The sequence below is a fragment of the Hippopotamus amphibius genome, chromosome X, assembly GCF_030028045.1.
Source record: "Hippopotamus amphibius kiboko isolate mHipAmp2 chromosome X, mHipAmp2.hap2, whole genome shotgun sequence".
NCBI classification, from domain to species: domain Eukaryota; kingdom Metazoa; phylum Chordata; class Mammalia; order Artiodactyla; family Hippopotamidae; genus Hippopotamus; species Hippopotamus amphibius.
Genome location: NC_080203.1, coordinates 15308770 through 15331701, shown reverse-complemented (window position 1 = coordinate 15331701; position 22932 = coordinate 15308770). Strand labels below are relative to the sequence as shown.

General features: G+C 39.2%; 1 protein-coding gene across 1 annotated transcript in view; it reads right to left on the bottom strand.

Moving 5' to 3' along the window:
* The window catches only part of FGF13 (fibroblast growth factor 13), a 67209-nt gene extending 44652 nt beyond the window's left edge, over window positions 1-22557 (bottom strand). Inside the window, exons 1-3 of the mRNA XM_057718849.1 lie at window positions 22201-22557; window positions 20183-20293; window positions 14509-14612 (exon numbers count right to left, since the gene is read on the bottom strand). Coding sequence (XP_057574832.1) covers window positions 14509-14612; window positions 20183-20293; window positions 22201-22387 — 402 coding nt within the window. The 5' untranslated portion in view covers window positions 22388-22557. The remainder of the gene's footprint in view (window positions 1-14508; window positions 14613-20182; window positions 20294-22200) is intronic.
* Between the last annotated feature and the right edge of the window lie 375 nt (window positions 22558-22932).

Genomic DNA, 22932 nt, shown 5'->3' with positions numbered 1-22932 from the left:
ACATGATTAACCAAGTGGTATTTTATTCACCACTACGTTGCAATGGTGACAGGAAGGGGGGAAACCCACGTGTCGTCTGGCTCTCCAAATGGTACCTTACTAAACTGTCATTCTTCACTCAGTCACCTCTTATTATGTAAATGAAAGAAATCATTCCTTGTCTCTCAATCTTTGGCCTCTAACATAGCGAAATGTTCTTCTGTCATCTTCTATCATTTACTAAATATTCGCAGAGTGTCTCCTAGATATTTAGTAATGAATTTGGTATGGGGGGAAATATAAAAGGAGAGGCACCATTCCTGACCACAAATAGCTTAAAACACGGTTTGGGGACGCCCAATTTACACCCAAGAAACATCTGGGGAATAAAAGAGGTATGTGAAAATATGACACACATCTGCTCTGAGAACACAAAGTGAAGCCCTGTGATGCTTCTACAGGCTTTTATAAGGTTGTAACATTACAAGGAAACTGTCTGATATTATCAGATACTTCTTTAATCTTTATATTTACAGTTGGCTTAATGAAGCCAAACAGAGTAGGGCCTTAAGGATGTGCAATTCAGCTTCTATCAAGGGATTTTTGCTAAATAAAAATTTGAAGACTGTAAGTTCTTCCACGAGATATTCAGGAGGGAAGAGAATGACTGGAGACAAAACAAACAATAAAGCAAAACCAAACAAGATAGTCGATCTCATTCGGATTCAGAATGTCACACTTGAAAATGAACTACTAGGTAATCCTATAAAAGAAAATTTCAACTAAATGCAGGAATTAAAATTGAGTTGGTAAGGAAGCTTCTTGAGCAACCACAAAGAGACACAATAAAACTGTCTGGAGGAACAATTTTCCCTTGAATTAAGTGAGATGGCTACATAATTGCTTTGGGGACTACAGTTGGTACCATAACAGCAGGAAAAACTTTCTAAGACCTTTGGAAAATATATGAATCTGCCACAAGATCATATCAGAAGTAGTGATGCTGAAATTCCACAGAAGACTGAGATGCATGAAACAACTAAAGAAAAGTTCATGTATGTTGCAAGAAAGCCACTTATTTCTTGGGCAACACTACCTCACATATAAACATTACATACATCCCTACGACTTCTGGAATCAGGAAGAATTCTTTCAGTGTGACTCTAGGCCAAAATGATCCAGAAAATTTTAATGGACAAAAGGATGAATTCCACGTTACTATTTTTTGGTTTATTTATTGTCACAAAATATACCTATTTTGACTTTGCATTTAATTCAGCGGTACAACATCGTAATCCAAGTACAGCAGTTTTTCTTGATCGTTTGTTACATACACATACTGTGATGCAAGCAACAGGGCTAGGAAAGAAGAAATCACCATATTTGATATTATTTGTTTTGATTTTATTATTACACTGGGTTGTCTCTATAATGCTACCCTTGGAGTCCTAGGGACAGGAAAAACAGAAAGAAAATTCCTTTCATAACAAAATTTCTTTTCCATGACACAAACCAAATTCTCTCAAATGGGATCCTCCTTTTCAGAAAGAGCACATTTATACCAAGGGTCCCCCATGAACTTTTGACTCCTCATGGTTTCTGGAAAAGCAGCTCTGTTTACGGCAGCTTCCTGGAAGATTAATTTTCTCAATATATTGAATGAAACACTGGTTCATGACAAAATGGTAATGGGTTTGGTGGCAACAATAACAACAAATAAAGGTTTAATAAAATCTCGTAAAAAAGACAAATTTTCTCTATTACTGCTGTACTTAGATAAACTCTCCATGAAAAATGTTACTGTTTTTTAATGTCTTGCTGCTAACTTCTAAGAACAAAGTTTTACCTTAAATTCTAAGAGAAAATATATTATTTATGCAAAAGCGATCCTGGTTAGCTTCGATTTTCCCCCATGGCTCCAACAAATGTTTGAAAATGCAGTGTAGCCACTTGACTGGGCGAAGTATGCTAATGTATAACCTATGAGATTCATTGATTCATGAAGAAATTAAATGTTGGTAACATTCTGAAAAAGAAAGTGTTATTGTGCTTATAAAAGTGAAATGGGAACACGATGAACAATTTGCGAAGTAATTAACTAATGTGCAAGAAATGAGCAACTTGCTGATGAGACTTTCCAGGTTTTTTCACAGTGGGCCCTACTTTCATTTCCCCTAACTTGAAAACACCAGATGAAGTTTGAGATCCCTCAGGCTGAGGAGTGCTGAGCCATTGAAAAAATCCGGATCTAACTACTAATAGATGCAATTTACTCAGTAAATCAGTGGGTTGCTATCTCAAACTCTTATGACACATTTCATACAGAGAGATCTCTATACAAATGATAGTGAGCTCTTGGTAGAGTTTCTCGGATTACTGAAATCTGGTTTGATGAAATCTATATACTGCTAGCTAAGAAAATTATATCATATTAAAGGAATGACTCAAAGACATTGGGCGAATGACACCTATACTTGAGGATGAGGCAGTTATACATAGAAAAAGGCGAGAAATGCATGTTTGTAAAGCCTCTCCAAGAATGACAAGTCACCATTCAACGACACATAGCAACACTCCAGGAAATAACATCAATAATAAACACTCAATTAGCCGTGGATGGTTAAAGCAAAGTAAAAATCCAAACCCACTAATTGTCCATCTTCTTTCAGCATGCTTTTTTATATCAGCATTTAGTCAGTACAATAACCACCCTATCACAGCACCAATCAAATCTCATTATGGTTCCAATTTTTAAACTCAGGCAGCTCGCAATTATCCTGACAAAAATGCCAAGTACTTCCCTCTCCCAAAAGGAAGATTGACCATCTGAAAAGACTATTGTATAAATGCTTCTATATTTGCCATAAAAAAAAGTCAAATATTCTGACAGAAGAGTCCAAGTAAAATAACAGGAGAGCTTGAGCTTTAGGTATGTGATCGAACCATTCAAAACCTGTTTGCAGAGCTACCTGTATGAATATTAGCGCAAATGGGGAGAAAAAGCAATGATGGTCAACTTATTTGAAAAGGTCCGCCATCATATCATCTCCTCTGCGGACTCATGGATTTCTGCCATTTTAAGGCGTATCTTCACCGCTATGGTGGGGACAGAGATTATGGTGCCAAGTGCTTTCACACTGTTGCCCCTGACCCCTTAAGCCTAGAATTTCTTACTGTCAGAATTTCAGACAGTACTAATAACCTTGTGGAAGAAAGAGTGTTTCCTTTTCCATTTTGGTCCCCTGAAACTGACAAGACTAGGTGTCCCGACTGTCAGAAAGTTCTGAAACAAACCTAGACCAGAATTGTTTCAAAAACATTTAGAATTCTTCTATTTCTTCACTCTTATTACTCCTCACCGGTTTGCTTGCATCCTTTGGATGTTCTGACGGTACACAATTACAAAAACAACACTACCATCCAGCCAGGCGGTTGCCAAACTGCCTCTCTGTGTTCACTTGAAGGTGCTGGGTGGGAGACCACAGCCCTTACCTCTCCAACAGCAAGAACCATGCACATAGATGAACGTCGCCAGAATGTGTTATAGATGTTGGACAACAAACTAACAACAACCCTCCCCAACTGTGATGCCAAAAGCCACTAGTCTCACCAAGGCTTGAGAGGGTCAAGGCAGCTGTTTTTGAAGTTTGGCGAATAAAAGGATGAATTATGGAGAGGAAAAAGACCACCCTCAGAATCTGGAGAGAGGGCACACCAAAAGACCTTCCAAACCACATAAAATGCTGCTCTGCACGCCCTCAGTGCGGACAGAAATCAGGCCAAGGTCCAGAGCAAAGAAAAGCACTGAGCAAAACAACCCAATCACGGTTCTGTTGGCCTCTTTTCCCCAGGCTAATTGTTGGTCTGAATAAAGTCTCATGCCTAGATCAAAGGCACTGGCACTTAAAGTGTTTCCTGAGTCTATTATCTTATGTGAAATTTAAGAATTGTGAGGTTCAAATACCCTTGTGACATAAATACTGCTTTAGATTTATGAGCAGCCCTACTGGAAGCAGAACTTTTTTTGTCTGAGCAAATAATTCTCTTTGGGAATAGAGGGATACAAAGAAACAAAGTTAGCTGGCTAGGTGGCTTCCCTTGCTGGTAAAATACTGAGAATGAAAATATAATAAACAGCTTTAATAAATGTGTTTTTTATCCACTTGCTGTCTCCAGTGTTAAATGTCTACCTAACCAGCCATCTAATCAGAGAGAAGTGGTCCCTGAGTAACAGGGATCTCAGAGCAAGAGGAGATGGTAGGGTCAAAATCTCGCTCCATTTCCTCATCAGTCATGAAAATCTCTGGTAGGAAATGAATTCCATTCTGGATAAATGAGCACTTGGTATTCCCCCAAAGATGAGACGTTCATCTATCTTGCATATGATAGCTCTAAGAAGGTGCATCTCTATCTATGCGTCAGCATTGCTTCTCTGTGCTAAGCCTACTACGGCAGCATGAAATTACAGAAAAATGGAGGGAAAGATGTCTCCATGTCATTGTCCAAACATGTGAGGTGGATTATGATATACCTTGAAGCTTTGGTTGGTTGAATCCACTGAAATCCATCTGTTACCCAGGTGGGGGAATTTTTTTTAGGAGTTGCACATTTATAAAACTTCTAAAGCACTTCAACTTATATCTTTTCTTGATATAAATGAAAACCATTTTTCCACTGTATTCAATTATACCTTCCTATGACATATAAACATGGTCTTAATGTGATCTGCTGAAGACTGTGGTGCCAAACATCCAATATATATTTAATACAACTGGTAAACTTCCATAATGATGTACCCTCACTCACCCCCATCCCCAAGGACATTCAAATTGTTCCCCTATATGGAATTTTCTTCCAGTGAGTTCTAGACTAAAAATAGCATTGCCAGGCTGCTGAAGTTGGGGAGAAACAGTAGATCAACCTTTCAGTAGTAGATCAACTGTTAACAATTAGGGCTCTGAACTTAGGACAAATCTCCTTATGTGCACTGTAAATTCCAGCCATTGTCAGTAGAGATCAATGTGATCACTGGGCTGCCTAGTACCTTGTGGATGTTCCACACATATCCGGTAACTGATTGGTAAATCAACCATACTCTAATATAAAATAACATTTAAAAAAGTAAAAATAATAAAGGTTATGATACCGTATAGAAACACTCAGCTTCTGTCTCTAACTTCTTCAGTGCAAAGAGTCTGCAAAGTGTTCACACTTGTATTACAGTAAATCATTGTTATGATGTGGGCAGGAAACAGGGAATACCATACACAATATTTTTGAGAATTCTTTAATCAGACCAACAACCAAACACTTTTGTTGTTGTAGCCTTGCTGATTTGGTGACCAGATTATAGCAATGGGTTTGTTATGCACGGGATTTTTTTGTTATACTATTTGCTATGTACAATGGAGTTTTACCTGTTGGCATCTCATTTCTGAAGGCTCTCACTGTCATTTTCTACCGTCTCTTTGTCAATGATGAGACTATTATGGGATGATTCACACCCTCCCTCTGTTAAGCATTTTTCATTGTCTGTATTATTACAGTCTACATTCTAACACCTTAGGGTTGTTATTTACATTTGACTTTTCCAATCTCTATAATAACTTTTTTCTCAGGTAAAAATGGACACCATTTCTCATTCTGGCTACTCCTGTTTTATGCTGAGCCAGAATTCCTGTACACATCGGAGGCTCTTACAGAAGGGGATGTTATATATCATGGCTACTGGCTATATGTAAAATCTTTCCAAGAAATCAACTGAGGCTTTTCCAGTACTTTCACTTCCAGGAATGTCAAAAGCAGTTAGCATCAGAGTATCTGATGAATAACTTAATCAGAATTTTAGCACAGACGTGTTATCTATTCACACATTCAGCCTGGGCAAAACATATTAAATGTATTAGTCAGGGGCTCGCCAGTTATTAACCTTGGTTACAGCTATTATAATGATCAGAGAAATGCTTTCATTTAAAGTTTCCCTGTTCAGAAGTCACAATTCCCTTTAAGCGGTGTAACCATTGAAACCAGTGCTGTTGCCTTCAACTTTTTTTCTCGTGACTCAGTAATTCACTTTCTTATGTAATCTTGAAACGTTAACACTTGAGAGAATGCATGAAAGGTTATAATTGGGCCCTTTCACTTATTTTAAATATTCAAAAGGCTTGACAGAAATAATGTGATTGTCTTTATTTTTTTATTATACCCATCTTTATTAATTATTTTAATGAATATTTATCTAAAAGGTAATTTTTTCTGGGCATTGCTCTATGTCTAAGAAGGGGGTGGAGAAAAATAAAACCAGTTATTACCATTACCTAATGAGCATAGGATTTGGTAGGTAAACTATTTTAAAATATTTAACTTTCATGGAAAAAAAAGGATAACAAGAAAAAGTGTCTTGATGGACTCTGTGTTTTTCTATCACATTGTGGATTAAAATTATACAAACAAGAAGGCAGGGACTAAAAACAATGTCTGCACCAAGACATGAGATTCACATGAAATATAGCTAAAAAGTCTTATTTGCTCTGCTTCATAAAGCTATTAAGCATTATTGAATATGTTACTAGAGCAATCTCTAAAGGTATTACACGTTCAGTGCAGGGTATGTATTTAAAACAGAATTATTTTAGGAATTCCAAAATAACTCATCCTGTAATAGCAACAGAGCAATGAGCATAAGATCAGTTTCTTCCATTTGTCTTTTGTGTATGTGTGTTGTATGCGTGTGTGTATGCGTGTGCGTGCATTACCTCCTTATCTCTGGTATTACTGGCTAAAATTCTTCTTTGTTATTCTTGCCAATTATTTTATTCTGAAGCTCCAACAGACTGGCTTTTTTCCTACAAATATGAATTTAGCTTCTGACTTTAAGCCATGAGACACTCTTTTAAATGTGTACCCCATGACCTTTCATTTGGATTATTTTTTCAACTTGGCCTCAAAAAAGGAACACAGAGCCAATCTTACTCTATTTAGCTACAACTACTACTGTCTCCTTGATTTCTGAGAAAGTATCATCCTTGGTCATTTTTTCCACCTAAGAAACTAAGACCTTCACCCAGAATAATTTCCCAGTTTATTTATTTTTTTTACAGAGACCATAAAGAGAAGGGCCCTTGACTTTGAAAGCACAACCAACCAGAGTCATCTAATTTCACATTCAAATAATGCCAGGCTAGATTTTCTTTCACATTTGAATGAAATTTCCATTAACTGCAAAGAGAACTAAACGTGAAATAATCTGTGACTTGGGAAATGTATTTTGGGTTTGAAAACTATGCTGATTTACCGGTATTCTGAAGGAATATCTAAGATGAATACAGATATTTTGGTACATTTTTCAATACAATAGTTTTAATGACCTCTCATTCAACAGCACCAATAACTGCAAGCCTCTTTAAAACATAAAATTTGTCTCCTTGAGCTAGCAGAGCCATTCATTAGCAAATAAAATGTGCTTGTTTTCTCTACTTTTCTTCCTGTAAAATAATTCCATGTCTACATTTTCCAGCTTTAGTGATACCACTCAGAAACATGGGTGTATGTATACAACTACCCTTACAATCCTTTAGTCTGAACTGAAAATGCCCACGAAAAATGTTTAAACTCCATAGCCACAAACAAAAAAGTTTTCTAGATGTAGGCACCAAAATTGGGAATCTAAGTTTCCTGAGTCAACATTTTTCTAATTTTATATTAAAAAATCAAATTCAACAATTTGTGAATTAACTGAAATATACAAATAAGCTAATGTTGTAGTTAGAATTTATTTGTGTCTACTCGTTTTGTAGGGGCTGCTATACACGATGGCGACTGGCTATATACAAAATCCATAATGATCATTTTCTTCTATATTGGATATGCTAGTGCTCATATTCATTGTAAATATATTTCCTTTTATAATTGGGTCAATCCCACTTTCCTAAAGAGCCATAATCTTTAAACCAGTGCCCTTGTCCTTAATTCTATTAAATTTATAAGTCTCTGTGATAACAACCCCATAAGTTAAATTACATGAACTTGCTGATATACAGATTTGACATAATTCAAACATTTTAGATGCTGCAAGCATTTGCTGGGAGTACATTCATCACTCTGAATTGATCGATGAATTCATCTAAACTTGAACATCCTTTCTATATTAGAATATGGGCTTGAGTTGTGAAGCCATATCACTGAAAATTAGCTCTTAAACTGTCATACACTAAAATCAGAGGAACTAAACAAATCTGCAAATGAGTAAGCTCACAGATCACAGCTAAATGTCCTGAACATAAACCAACCCCCCACACATAGAATGAAATCAAACTATGTATCAGAACCAATTTTAATTCACCTGGACAATTTAAACTAACTTCCCACTAAATAATGCTACTGAAGCCCAGTGACTAGAATGCTGAACCCAAGAAATCCTTGCTGTTGGGTCCTATTTTTTTATGACACTTGTTCATCTTAGGAAAAATGTGTTAAATTTTCTCTACCTCAATTTAGCTATCAGTAAACTTATATGGCCTATCTAAAAAAACCAATTGTCATTTCTCAATTTATTGACTAATTATCTTATTTTTCTAAAGAGATTTGAGATAACTGAAAATATAATGTTAAAAACCAGGTTCTTTGGAGCAGGTATTTACGCAAAGTATCTCCCAATGGATTGTTTACTAGTTGCAATAAAACAAAATAAATTAAAAAAGTAAGAAGTACACAGTGGAAAATCAGTCAACATCTTGAATGGATCATCAAAATTAACATCTGTGATGGGAGAAGAAACTTGCTAAGTTTAAGCTAGGTAAAAATAATTCAATAGAGAAGGAAAGTATATTCCCTTAGTTCAGATTCCAAGTCTGCCTGGGCCCCTGGGGATCAGTAACACACACTGCCTCATTCCCATGGCATCAAACTGACTCTCAGAGAGACCTGCTTTCTGGTCTTGCATCTAGTTTGCTGTAATAGTCCCAGGACCATAAAACACAGCAGTAAAATCACTCCTAAAAGTCCTCTCTCGAAATATATGAATGGAAAAGGTTTACTTGTCAAAGGATTTCTACTTGTCTACACATTTAGCTACCCCAACAACAACCCAAGCAACACTGTGTAGTCTGGAAACGGAAAACTAGTGTTGATGAACAGTAAATAATTAGGCAGGAAAAAATGCTGCTACTAAGTTCTGGAACATTCCAAAATCACAAGAAAATACTTTGGGCTCAGCTTTGAGTCCTTATTATCTTGTTTCTAATATCTGTTATTACTCCTCTATTAAAATAGGTACTAGAACATTAATAGCATTTTCACATTTAAGACTTGATTTCCTTTAGTTAATGTTTATTTATTTCAAGCAGTTTTGAAATATGTATTACAAATAGCTTTATACTATTAAATTTTGAAGAACTCTCAAAAGCTTGTGTACAACTCATTATTCTTGGGAAAGAAGAACCAAAGGTATGAACAAAGTTCTCTGTACACAGTGAGTAATAATTTCCTTACCATTCTAGAAAGACTTAGTTATATCATGGACAAAAGTAAATATGTTATGAAATAATGGCTAATTATGATTCTCTGTGCCACAGATGGTTTCTCACTGCCACTTGGGCCTACATCAAGTCTGTCCCCCATGGCAACAAGGAAAAAAGGAAGGGGGGAGGGTGCAAGAATCCTGAGATTAATCATGGAAAGCAAATTGCTATCTCTGTAGCAATAACAAGGTGGAGGTATTGTTTCCTCATGTAATGGCCAGAGGGGGTAAGAAATGGTAAAAGCGTAAAACTGAATTTAAAAAAAAACGAGGGATATAGAAGCAGAAATGCAAAAGGAGATAGAAAAAAGAAAAGGAAATAAAATAAGAAAGCTCTTCCAAGGATCAGCATTTTCTTTCATCTCAAGAAACAGTCCTTTAGGAATGTAAAGGCAATTTGTTTACAAGAACAGAAAAAGATCACTTCAGACATTTCAGATACAAGACAAAGTACCTATAAATTCATGGTTTCTGACTTCATCGTGGGGGGCTTCTCAGTGCTATTCAGCAATGATTTTTCTTAGCCATCTATCAGTGGTTTTCAACCCAGGCAACACGTTAGGATCAGCTGGGGAGCTTTGGAAAATATTGCACAGACTCCACCCTCAGATATATTGATATTATTGGTTCGTGTTTAGCACAGAGAATGGAATTTTCTTAAAGGTCCTCAGGTGATTCTAATAGGTAACTAAGGTTGTGAACTATCATCTGACTAGGGGTCGAAAAACTTTTTTTGGTAAAGGACGAGATAATAAATAATTTAGGCTTTGTGGGCCACAAGGGGTCTTGTTGCAACTATTCAGGTCCGCTGTTGTATCACAAAGGCAGCCATAGACTTTTGAACGGGCGTTACTGTTTCCCAATAAAACTTAATTTACAAAAAGAGGTGGGGGGCGTCCCTGGTGGCGCAGTGGTTAAGCATCCGCCTGCCAATGCAGGAGACAAGGGTTTGAGCCCTGGTCCAGGAAGATCCCACATGTCACGGAGCAACTAAGCCCGTGTGCCACAACTACTGAGTCTGTGCTCTAGAGCCCACGAGCCACAACTATTGAGCCCACATGCCACAACTACTGAAACCCATGTGCCTAGAGCCCATGCTCCGCAACAAGAGATGCCACTGCAATGAGAAGCCCGTGCACCGCAATGAAGAGTAGCCTCTGCTCTCCGCAACTACAGAAAGCCCGTGTGCAGCAATGAAGACCCAACGCAGCCAATAAATAAATTAATTAATTAATTAAAAAAAAAAAGAGGTGGCAGGCTGCATTTGGCCCATGGGTCACAGTTTATTCACCCCTGGTCTTTAGACTATTTCCTCTCCCCTTTCCTAAAACAGCTGTTCCAAACCTTCACCTATGTCCTCCCTATGCCTGATTACTGGCAGATGACTCCCTGTCCTGCTTCAGTGGGAAAATACAGGTCATCCTGCTGGAAATTCTTCAACTTCCTACGTCTGCATCTGTCCTCATCTCTTTGCCTCCTATTGTAGAAAAAGTGTCTCTTCAAAGTAAATCGAATCCTCTCACTTATACTCAGTTCCATCACTCTCTCTCTGACTCCTTTGGGACCCTGCTCCACAAAGGATCGCATCTCCTACATCTTTAACATCTCCCTCTCTACTGGCTCTTGCCTTTCAACTAACAAATCAAGAGTTTTAGCCAAAGAACCCTCGTAGCCTTCTTCAATCCCGTGTCTTCCTCTAAATACTCACCCATGTTTCCCCTTCCCTTAGAAATTCTACACCTACTGCCTCTATCTCATCTCTTCCCATTCACTCCTCAAGCCACTGCAGTCTGGCTTCTGTGCCCACAACTCCACGCCAAGTGCTCTTGTCTAGACTGCTGAAGACCTTCATATGGTATATTCCTAGTTCTTGTTTTACTTGTTTTCTCTGAAGCTTCTGACGTTGTTGACTCTTCTGAAAACTCTCTCCCCACTTGGTTTTTGCAATGCTATGATATCTGCCACGATTCATGCTTCTGCTGCTGGCCGCTTCCATGTTAGTACTGCCTAATGTTATCTGACAAACTCTTTTTTCTCCTTATGCTATGTATTCCTCAACTATTTTCGTGGAATCAACCACCACCTACATGTGGTAACTCCCACATTTGATCTCTAGCTCACCTATCTTTCTCAAGCTCTAGGGTCATATTTTCAAATATCTCTGTCAAGCTGTACTCAGGTATCTTTTTTTCCCTAAGTGTTGTTTTTCCTTTATTCTCCATCTTGGTTAATATAGCTCACCATCAACTCAATTGCCAAAGGTAAAATTTTCACTCTCCCTCAGGGACCCTAATAATCACTACTGTCCAAATTTTTTAAAAAATGTCTACCTGAAGATACTTTATTTCCATCAGTGCAGTGCACAGCAACTATACATGTTCAACCATACATGGTGGTCCTGCTCTCCCCCCAAATCCAATCAGCCACCAAATCCTCATGATTCTACCTCTAAAATACCCCGAAAATCCATCTCCTTTTAGCCATTGTCACTGCAAATGTTTTAAGGCAGACCTTAGTCAGCCCTCACCAAGATAATTTTCATTAACTTCCTAACAGATTTTTTTTTAATTTGCCCATATCAGTAGCCTCTATTTCCTTTTCTTATTTTTGCTTCCCCCTTTTGTCCAATATTATTTTCTCTTTGCTAACAAAACTGCATACAGTGTTTCAGTAGCAGACATGCCATGGTTTTATGTAAGAGAAGAATGATCGTTCCTCTTTGGTGACCCTCTCTTCTTGATGAAGCAAAATATTTCATTTAGCTTTTTGGTCTGCTGTTGCTAAAGTCGCTAAGACAGACAATATCCTGAGAGAGTCTGAGTGCTACACTTTAAATAAGATGATAATAATTGGAGCGCCCACTGAAGATGGTGATCAACGTGGTGACAGGACGCCGAACCACAATCAATACGAAATAATAAAAAGAACTGGGTAATTGATCCTGGAGAAGATTCTGATTCTTTCCTGGAGCAGACTGATTTGGATATTTTTTTCCTCTATGAACTCTAGGATTATCAATCAGACATCTCTCCTCCTTTACAAAAACATAGTTTCTTTTCCTAAATAGGTAACACTTACTGAAGGTTTCCCTTCCTTAAGAGGAAATGCATACAAAGTGATCCATTTTGCTGTGTATTCGCCTGCCCACCGAAGAAAGGAAGCCCATTCATCTACAATGCTGATTCCCCTGGAAAGCCTTCCTTAGAAATGAGCTCACGTTGACATTTACTATTTGCTAGAGTAATAGTCAACTTGAATGGTAGCCTATCAGTTTTTTACATCAATTCCCTACATGTAATACTAATTTTCTTGAGTGGGAGCATGTGACATACTGCCTAACTTACGCGACATTTTCTTATCCTAACTTAAATATTTTACCAAACAATTAAAAACATTTATTGTTAGCAGATTTTTTAAAAAATCAACCTCTCTCATCAGGGCACTGCAGTGGTGACCACAGCTCAGTGAAATTCTGGATGCTTTACAGTAATGATTTCCTATACCATCTGGTATTTCCCTTCTCAAAAGTAGGCCCTGTATATTCCATTTCCTTCCCATGTCTGCATAGTAGTTGCAGAAAGCAGTCATTTATTTTATGAAAAACCTACCTTTACATCTGGTCCTGATGAGGTAGTCTGTTGATTTAAATGAGGTTAATTAAAATCCTTCATTATTAAATTATCTTACCTTAATGCACAAATCTGAAAGACAAATCCCCTTTCCTATCATTTCTAATAATAGCCATGTATTAATAAAGTGACAGATCTCATGAAGTTTGCAATAAACTCAAATCTTGCATTTGTAAAAAGAAGAAAACCCCTGTGTTTATTAAAACAAGACAGTTGAAATGGCCTGATAGGCATGCTGATAGTGACCAGGATTTGAGGATTATGCTGCTAATCTTTTACTGTGAAACCTGAAATGCACCCCCCAGGTTTACCAAATGAACAGGCCCTTTGGTCTCACTCTTCTCCTGGCCTCTGAAAAACCGTTATGACGCAGTTTCACCATGTCTAACAGTCTTTCTACATACCTAGCTTTGAAATAAACTTAAGGAACAGGCCAGAGCAAGAGTGTTTAAAGGTAACCACTTTTGCAGCTTGAGGAATAGATTTCTCTAGTCATGGTCACAGCCTACTTCAAGGCTATATAGAAGGAAGTCCAACAAGCAATTTTCTCCCTTTTTAACATCTTATCCTTTTCTTAGAATACATACAATTCAAAACAAAGATTAAAAGATATTCATATATTAAGTGGTCTCCTGTATTCTGTAACTAGATCTACTGCTAAGAATAAAACCCTATCCCTGGTACTGTACCATTTCTGCCTATATTTAAATGTAAAAATTTTAAAAGCTTAATGTGGCGCCAGGTTCCTAGCTGAACGGTTGTCTACATTGTTTATAAATTTCTTGGAAAAAGTTTCATTTTTTACTCTGTTCATTACAAACTTTTAAGAAAAAGGCAAGCAGGAATTTGTATGTAAGAAGAGACTGAACTGTGCTTGATGGAAAAATAGAATTTAAAGTAGAGACAGCAAATGTGACCTAATTGAACTGAAGATAAGATACAGAAACACTTCTAAAACTGTTCTTTATGTCCTAGAGTTGATTTGAGGAAGAGGTCTCATTAACTTCTTTAGGAGTAAACATGGATAAATATATGTTGAACTGAGTTATAGAAATGGCTTTGCTTCCCACAGCTGAAAGCAAGACAGCAAGACAGACCATTATATCACATGCTACACAAAATAACAACCCAAATGCCAATGTATGCAAAAATGTTTTGTGAATCTTTGAATTTTATACCAAAAATGCTAGCTTCAAATGATTAATTAGCAATAGATATAATTTTCACTGGAAATTTATTTGTCTTTTCATATGAGATATTTCCACCCAGACCACTCTTCCTCGAATCACACAAATCTGCAATGTTAACACATAAGCCGCATATTTCACTTCATATCAGAAGGAAACTAGAATAATCAAAACAAGAGCACAGTGAAAGGCTTACCGAGGTGTACAGGTATCCCTCGCTGTTCATTGCCAAATACAGCTTGGTTTGAACTCCTTGAATAGCCACCACTCGAAGACCCACAGGGATGAGGTTAAACAGAGCTGCAATCAAAAAGAAAGTGAAAACAAGGTTATAATTTCAAATTCCATAGCTTTTCAATGTTTCCAGCAGGACTGTCTGGTCTTTCAAAAGTCATGCGAGCTTGGTAAGAACATTCATATAAGTGTATACACACACACACACACACACACACACACACACACACACATTTATTTATTTATTTATATAACTACAGAGAGCTAAGGCCTCTTCTACCTTTCAGTATCTTTGATTCATGGTCGCAGTCATATAACAGGGACCATAGCTACATATTTTCAAACACCCTGGAGAAAATGGAAGACAATTCCATGGTTTGTACAGTGTTGGAAGTGGGAAGTTGTGATGCTTCCGGAGAGATCCAGTTCCAGGAATTGCTCTACATATTAAATAGCTTTATCCTCAACAAACCGAGGTTTGAAACTGCTCTCTTAGACAACTGCTGAAATTCACAGACACAGATACCATTTACCATTTGGGGAGAGATTCCTAGAATCTCCGAAAAGACACTAGTCCAACTCCTTCACCTAAATTATCTGCAGTATTTCTGATGCAACCCCCCAAAAAAGAGTTCCAGGCCTTGAAAAAAAGGAGTCTTCTGTTCCCAGAGTAGTATTTCTTAAAGAACATTTTCTAAGATAGGGTTGAGAGGGGTCTTAGCTTTCAGTCTCCGGGAGCAAAGGTTACAGGATTAAAAAAAATGAATTTAAGAGGTTTATGTATTTAATTTTTTTTTCCTAAATAGTTGTAAGTGGGCAGCTGGCTGGTGCCAAAGAGGCCTTCATTTCTCCATTTGAAGGTTTGACTGCGTGAAACTTACACCCCGGCTCTCCTCACAATCACACACCACTCACTGGAGAAAACCAGTGGGCGTCTTCCCCCTACCAGCTGTCTACTCCCTCCTACACCAGGAATAAAAATAAAACAGTGCATTTTTAAAACGTAGTGCTTGCCACACACATCTTTTGAAAATACCCTGTGCACCTTTCTCTCAAGAGTCCTAGACCAATGTTGACGATTTTTGCCTTGGTGTGTAAATTTATGGAGGATGATAAATCGGTCTGCTATCACTTCTGTGAACAAGAACGTAAAGCAGTCACTCCGTGGGTAAGAATAGTTTTTCTCAGATCTCTTATCTTGGTGTATATATATATTCTACTGCAGTAGGTGGGGTTACAGAGATGAGAAATATTAATGAAGAACTCAATATTCCTCGGTGAGCCTACAATGTACCTTTCCCTTAAAATCAGGGTGTTACCAGAGAGCTAGGACATATTGTACGGTTCAAAATACAAGTGTTCCTGCCACATGCCACTGATGGCATTTCATTCAATACTCATCGTATTAGAAGCTGTGCCCTTCTGTTATGTGAGGTGAAGGAAAGTAACTGCACAGATTGCGAGCCAGGATCTCATGCTATATTTGACCACGCAGTGCCCAGGGACGAAGTCTGGTCTCATTAAGCATGTCATGTATATGTTCTACCTCTTTCCGTTGACGGTACCTTGCTCATGGCAGGTGCTCAACACACATTTGTGGACTGCTTGCAATCTATATGGCAAAACCATGATAATATCACATTTTTGGAATGTAGTAAATCACAACCCCATTATAGAAAAGCTCATAGTTTTAAAATTCTGATATCTAAAAAACCAAATGAAACCAAACAAAAACCTCCATATGGGTTCGGCTTAAAAGCCATACCATGAGTCAACTAGAGCACCAGAGTATGTCTGAATCCTAGTTTAGTCAAACTAATAGATGATAATAGATGATAGATGACAGGTAATAAAGGATGTTCAGAATTATTTCTAGAACTTCATTTTTTTACAATATTCTGAACCTTCTTAGTTCTCTGAAAGCAGGTGGTAACAAGCAAAAAAGAGAGAAAGAGAGAGAAATATTTGATTTTCACCGTGTGCCCCAATTACTCTCTGATGTGGGTTTTAATGGGCAATAAAATGCTTAAGTCCCAAACATCAGATCGCAGTAGGAGGAAGAGAAGCAAAGAACATCAGTAACCCATGCCCCACCATTATCTACTCCTGAATAATCGTATGAACTATACAGTGGCACATGGATTTTTCACCATGTACCATACATTTCTGTGAAGTCTGATCCAAAAACAAAACAAATACTACTCTAAAGTAAAAAGTGGAGAGTGACTGGTGATACCAGTCCAATCTTTTCTCTTTAGACATTCAAGATAGATCATAAACAGGTTTGTTTAAAAGTCTGTCTAAAGTAAAGGAACAGTTTTTCCAGATAACAGTGCAAAGAAATTACATCAAGGGTGAGCTTGCACAGATTCAATATTCTCCAATATGCCTTTGTTTCTCTAAATCTGGAGTACTTCTTCATGGGCTTAAGATATTATTTTGATTTGGATGAAAATATGCTAAGCATGAGAAGAAAGTAATTTTATTTGTATCTAAAACACATTCATCAAACACCTAACAGCTCTAATATCTCAAAATTTCTGTCAAAATTTTGAGGAAGATTTTAATAAATAAAAGGGCCTTCATTTCTTGTTTTCTGTTGTGTCTACATAGAAACAATTAAACTCCTTCCACCCTGAAGGGACCATTTTTCTCAGAGATGTGCATACAGTTGGCACTCTGTTTGCTGAATACAATAGTGAGGTCAGCCTTCATTATCAGTCGGGTTGAGATCAATTTCTCAAAGGGAGTAATTTAAAAAAGTATACATTAATGTAGATAGGAAGATTTGACTCACTGAACTGGTAACACTACTGGAGTTTTGAAAGGAAAGCTGCCTATTCTTCTAACATCGCCCTCATTGAACCAAAGGCAGATGTAATAAAACTGGTCCCATGAAATGTCCATCATCTTTTCCGTTTCAGGGGGCAATACATAATTTACAATGGCTGATTTCCTCACGATGAGATTTTATTGGACTGACATTTACCACTGTAATAAAGCTACCTAAGGTCAGCGTAAATGCCTCATATCAAACATATGTTTTTAGAAATAGATGTATCTGGGTAAATGTGAACTAATTTGTTTTATCATGATCTGGCTTACCGTGTCAGAATTAAAATATCATAAAATCAACCCAGTTGAACTAAGTGAGAAAAAATATGATGAAAAATCCTAAAAATTAACAAAAATATAAATATAATACCAGAATACCATATTAGGGAAATAGTATATAAATGAAAGAGTGATAGTTGGGGAAAAAAAACAACTTGTATTTTTGTTCCACTCATTTAAAGTAATTAATTAAATAATGAATGCCAGGAAAACTGCTTGGCTTAGGGGGAAAAAAAAAAGAATACATCTGCATATTTCCATTTTATTGACAATCATTTTAATGATCACTTCAACCATTAAATACGCTTGTTTCATGATGACTTACATCCTACAATATACTCAAGTGGAAAGAAAAGCTAGCTCTCCAGCCTCTGGTCATACCTGGCAGCAGGAGTGGAGTCAAGCCCCACAGACTTGCTATTTCTATTGAGATACCTTTCATTTGCATGCTTCATGTTATGGTAATACTCACCATTGGCTGACTCACCTCTCATTATTTCATTCTGCCTAAACACAGCTTCTGGCTCTTTACAGGCCTGACAATATCGTTAGTATACAGAAATTCCATGCATATCAGCCAGTTATAAGACAACCAAAGGCAGAAGCTATGCATAGGCAGGAATTGAGAAGTAAAACCTATTACCTGATTCCATACTTAAGAAATGGAGCCTTGATTTACATACATACGTGTGTGTGTACATATCCATGTGCGTGTAATATCTTAAAATGACTACATACAGTGTGAGCTTGGTGTGCGTGCCATGTCGCTATGCATAAACTAATGAATTGCCTGGGGTTTGTTTTTTTTTTTCTTTTCAGGAAACACATGTGAACACTGGACCCAAAATAACTTTTTCACTGATTTCCATCTGCAGAAAACGTTAAAAGTAGATGGGGGAGAATCTGTCTGGGTGGGGCTCATTAGCAGCTGATCATGAACTTCCTTTCAATAATGCCCAACCAATCCGTTTTGCTGAGGCACTTCGGAAAACAGAGCAGCTTACATCCCCTAACTTCTTTCCCAAACACCGATTTGAACATACAGCTTATGGGAATGTTTTATTACTGGTCATGATGGACTCATGTCTGTTACAGGAGTACTGTAAAACCCTCTAGTTACCCTTAACTCATTTTTTCAAATAGAAGAACATGCGTGAAAGAACACCTAGCATACTCGTAGAACTTCAATATCACAACAGTAACACAATATTTTGCAAAACAGTGAAAACTATTAAACCATTTAAGTACAGAACTTTTTCATCCTAGGTAGCAACAGAGCTTTCTTTAAGGGTAATTAAAGGTGACTTCCTCTTGAGGTCTTGCCTTGGCCATCAATCAGCCCAGGGATCTTTCTTAAAAGATGTGAAACTCTTTAACACTCAACATTGGAACCCTTGTCTATGGCTTTGTTGTCTCTAGCCCAGCATCTCTAAAAATGCTACAGAGGACTTGTTAGCATTCAGACGGACTTTCCTTGGCAATGGGACTATGTCTGGGAAATTAACAAAAGCCTGAGGGAAATGCAATATAAATTAGGGAAAATAGGGATGGAATTGTGAGAACTAGGTGGTTTAGCCTCATGGAACATTGAATAGGTCTGCAGCAATCGGCTAATTGCAAAAAAACCCATCAATTTTTATCATTGAAGAAGGAGTCACTATTTGTGAATTCATGTTTTGATGACTCTGAATAAATAAAGCATATGTAACACAAGGTTATATAAAATCTCGGAATCAGTATCCTTCAGTAATTGGAAATAAAACTGACTTGATTTTTGATGTGTTTCTCTTTTAGGTTTACTATGATGGTCTCCAATTTGGTCTTGACTTAAACCAGTTAAAAATAAAGCGCGCTCAAAGAAATCTCTTTACCCACCTGTGGAGGTATCTCAATGTTAAAATCCCAATTAGTCTGAGAGTTATCAGTGTGGGGGGGGGGGGGGGGGCGGGGCGGGGAGTAGAAGTGAAAGCCTGTAATGATGAATTCTCCTGACATGAAACCACTCCTCTCTCTTGCGATGAGACCAGTTCTTAAGAGTAGAGATAACCATGCTATTTCAGGATCAGTGTGTGGGTGAATAAATTTTCTGTGGGAAAAAAGTAATAAAATCCAAAGGACAGCCATAAATCTATCCAGATTACCATGGAGATGACATTTGGATTGTTCTTCAGATGGTGTCAACATTATTTGCTACAGTTCACTATTTTAGATATTTTCATGTTCCCTTTCCTTTAGGTTAACCTGCTGAAACAGGATCATATAGTGTTGATTCTATTTTGGATTCGCTTTGGGATTTAGCAAGGGTTGTTAATTTTTAAAAAAAGGAAAGAAAGAAAGAAAGAAAAAGAAAGAGAGAGAGAGAGAGAGAGAGAGAGAGAGAGAGAGAGAAAGAAAGAAAGAAAGAAAGAAAGAAAGAAAGAAAGAAAGAAAGAAAGAAAAAGAAAGAAAGAAACAAAGAAAAAGAAGGAAAACAATGTCAGCAACATGCTGGGATATACTATTATTTATTTGCAGTCACTTACTGTAAGTGCTGTCCTCATCTTTCGTGCCATCAATGGTTCCATCTGCCTGCAGCTGCAAGTGGTAACCTTGTCGGCTGTATAGTTTGGTAACTATACCCTTAAGCTGAGGCTCTGCAAAGAGAAGGATGGTTTGCATCAATTGTTAAGTTGCGAGTATATAGTTGAAAAGACTCAGAATTCAGAATTCTAATTTCACTTACAAATTTAAGTGGAAAAGTTCAAATGACACTTTTAAAGAGTCCTTTGAAAGAAAACAAACAAACAAACTCCAAGTTTTAGAATCAATCTCCGAACTGAAGAAACGTTTGCTTTCTACCTGGTAACACTGGTAAAGCCCTAAAGCTACTGACAGCAGAGACAGTTTCTGACGGCATGTCCTTTGGCTTACAGCGCGGCACATTGAGCATTCGAAATGGGTTGGCAAATGGCATATTCTGCCTTTTAACAATCTGCCACTTCTCATGTGGAAGGAAAAGTAGAAATACCAGGATGATTTAGAGTGGTTTCCCAAGCTGGGCCCAAAAACACACTAGCAAAGATTTCCCTCAGAATTACCACAATTTGAATAAAGAATCCCCTCCATTCTAAGAAGGTTGGAAATGCATAAATAACCTGGAACCCCATCAAAGGACTTCTATTTAGAAAACTGAGCTACGATACAAAAGGGGGGGGGAGAATAAAACAATCATTACCATACCCTATCATATTAATTATCCTTAAAGAAAATGGGTGCAAAGAGCAGGGGTTTTGTTGGTAGGAAGGAAAGAAAATTAGTTCATACTTATTTTCAAATTTAGTATCAGAAATATAATTATCCAAAATGTGTGTTCTTAAAATGATTTTCAATTATGAATCACCACACATTAAAGAAGTACCTCATTTATCAGTAACAGCCATGTTATCCAAAATTTGCTTTTATTGACTACAGACACCTGCACTGAAATGATGTTTATGTGGTTATTCAGGCCACATAATCATGCTTTGCCACCTCTTAAATCTGTTTAAAAACAAGCCTAATTTACAGCTAATGCCTTAAAAACTTCGAGCAAGCAGAAAATCTGTGTCTGCATTTCCATTCCAAGCTGTGTAGAACACACAAATAGCGAAATAATAGACTGATGAGTTAAGTCTGAAATTCTGTGATACTTATCCAGTAAAAGTAAGAAAACAGCGTAAAGGATTCATTTGATTAAGATTAGCCAAAGAAGCTGCCTCTTCGCCTGAAGGTCTACCTTGACGCAACCCGACACCTCCAGCTGTGTGAATCTCCCCTGGTACCGGAATACCGCGCTACTCTTCTTTTCCCTGAATAGGTTCAAAAGGACCCACGATCTGGCTCTGAGTTTAAATTCTCTCTTCAATCTTGCATTTTAGTTGCAAGTAACCACAGTTTAAGTAGTCTAACCAGATCACTAAGCTCTCTCCCACAAGGTTTTAGGAATCCACCCCCTCCTCTCCAGCAAATATTTCAAAGCTGCACCACAAGTCTGTCCCGATATGCTTAAAAGTGATCAAAGAAACAGAATGCCTGGAGAGCGGAAGCCCACGGCCCTTGGGGCTGGAAGCTGGAGGGGAAGGGTCAGAGCTGCCTGGATGAAAGCCAGGGAGGGAATTCCCCGGGTTCTCCTGGGGTGGGGGGTGGGCAGGGGTCTGCCCAGCTCCGCGCCTGCAACTAACACGCCGCACACACGATAGCCACGTCTGGGTCACGCCCGCCCAGAGCCCACCGGCTTGCGTTCATGCGGCCTGTGTGAAGCCGACGGCGCGCCCGCTGGGCAGGGTATGCCCCCAGGATCTGCGCCTGTCCCACGGCAGTTGCAATGCAGCAAGCCTGTTACTGTTACGAAGGAGGCGAGAAAGCGATCGCTTCCCACGCACGCACACCGGCTAGGTGGCCACATCCGCACTAGAGGGGCCACCGACAAACTCACCTCGGCTTCCATCCACGCCCCCCAGCCCCCTCCACACTCGTAAAGTATGAGGGGAAAAAAAAAAGGCAGCCAAGAGCCCCTTCCAACCTGGTCTCCTTCTGCGCCTCTTCTTGGAGCCGAAGAGTTTGACCCGGGAAAAGACGTTTAACTTGTTTTTGTCGCAGCTGGTCTTGCCTTTACTGGGGCTGCTAACACACTTGCAGGCGTTCGATTTCTCGCGCTCCCGGGCTTGTCGCTTCTGCCGGATGAGCGAGCTGGCGATAGCCGCCGCCATGGCCACGACGCCCACCACCACCACTTCTTTCGCGGCCCCTCTCCGCGTTCGCCTCCTCCTCCTGCTCCGCCGCCGCTTGCCCGCTGGGTCTCGCGCCTCCGCCGCTTTCGCCTCCGGAGCCGGCGCTCGCCCGGGCTTCTCCGCGCTCGGGCTTCAGCCGAGGAGGGGGCTCAGCATGCCGGCCGAGCTCCTCCGGCGGTGCTCCGGCTCCCGCGCGGGCTGCCGGCTGCCTGGGTCGAGCAGACGCCACAGCCCCGGGCCGGGATCGCGGGCGAGACTGGCAGGCGGAGGCAGAGCTGCGCGAGTGCGTGCGCTCGGCCCCTGCGCCCCGAGGACACTGTGCGAGTCCAAGTGGCTCGGGTCGGAGTTTGGCGGCACCCCCCGCCCGGTGCCGCGCGGAGGGGGCCGGAGGAGGGAGGCGGGCGGAGGGAGGGAGCGCGGGCGGGAGAGAGGCCTGGAGCGAGGGCGGCAGCAAGGAGGGGGGGGATGGAGGAAGCGCGCGGGGGAGCGCGCCCTCGCCCTGGCCCCTCCGAGCCTCCGACTAG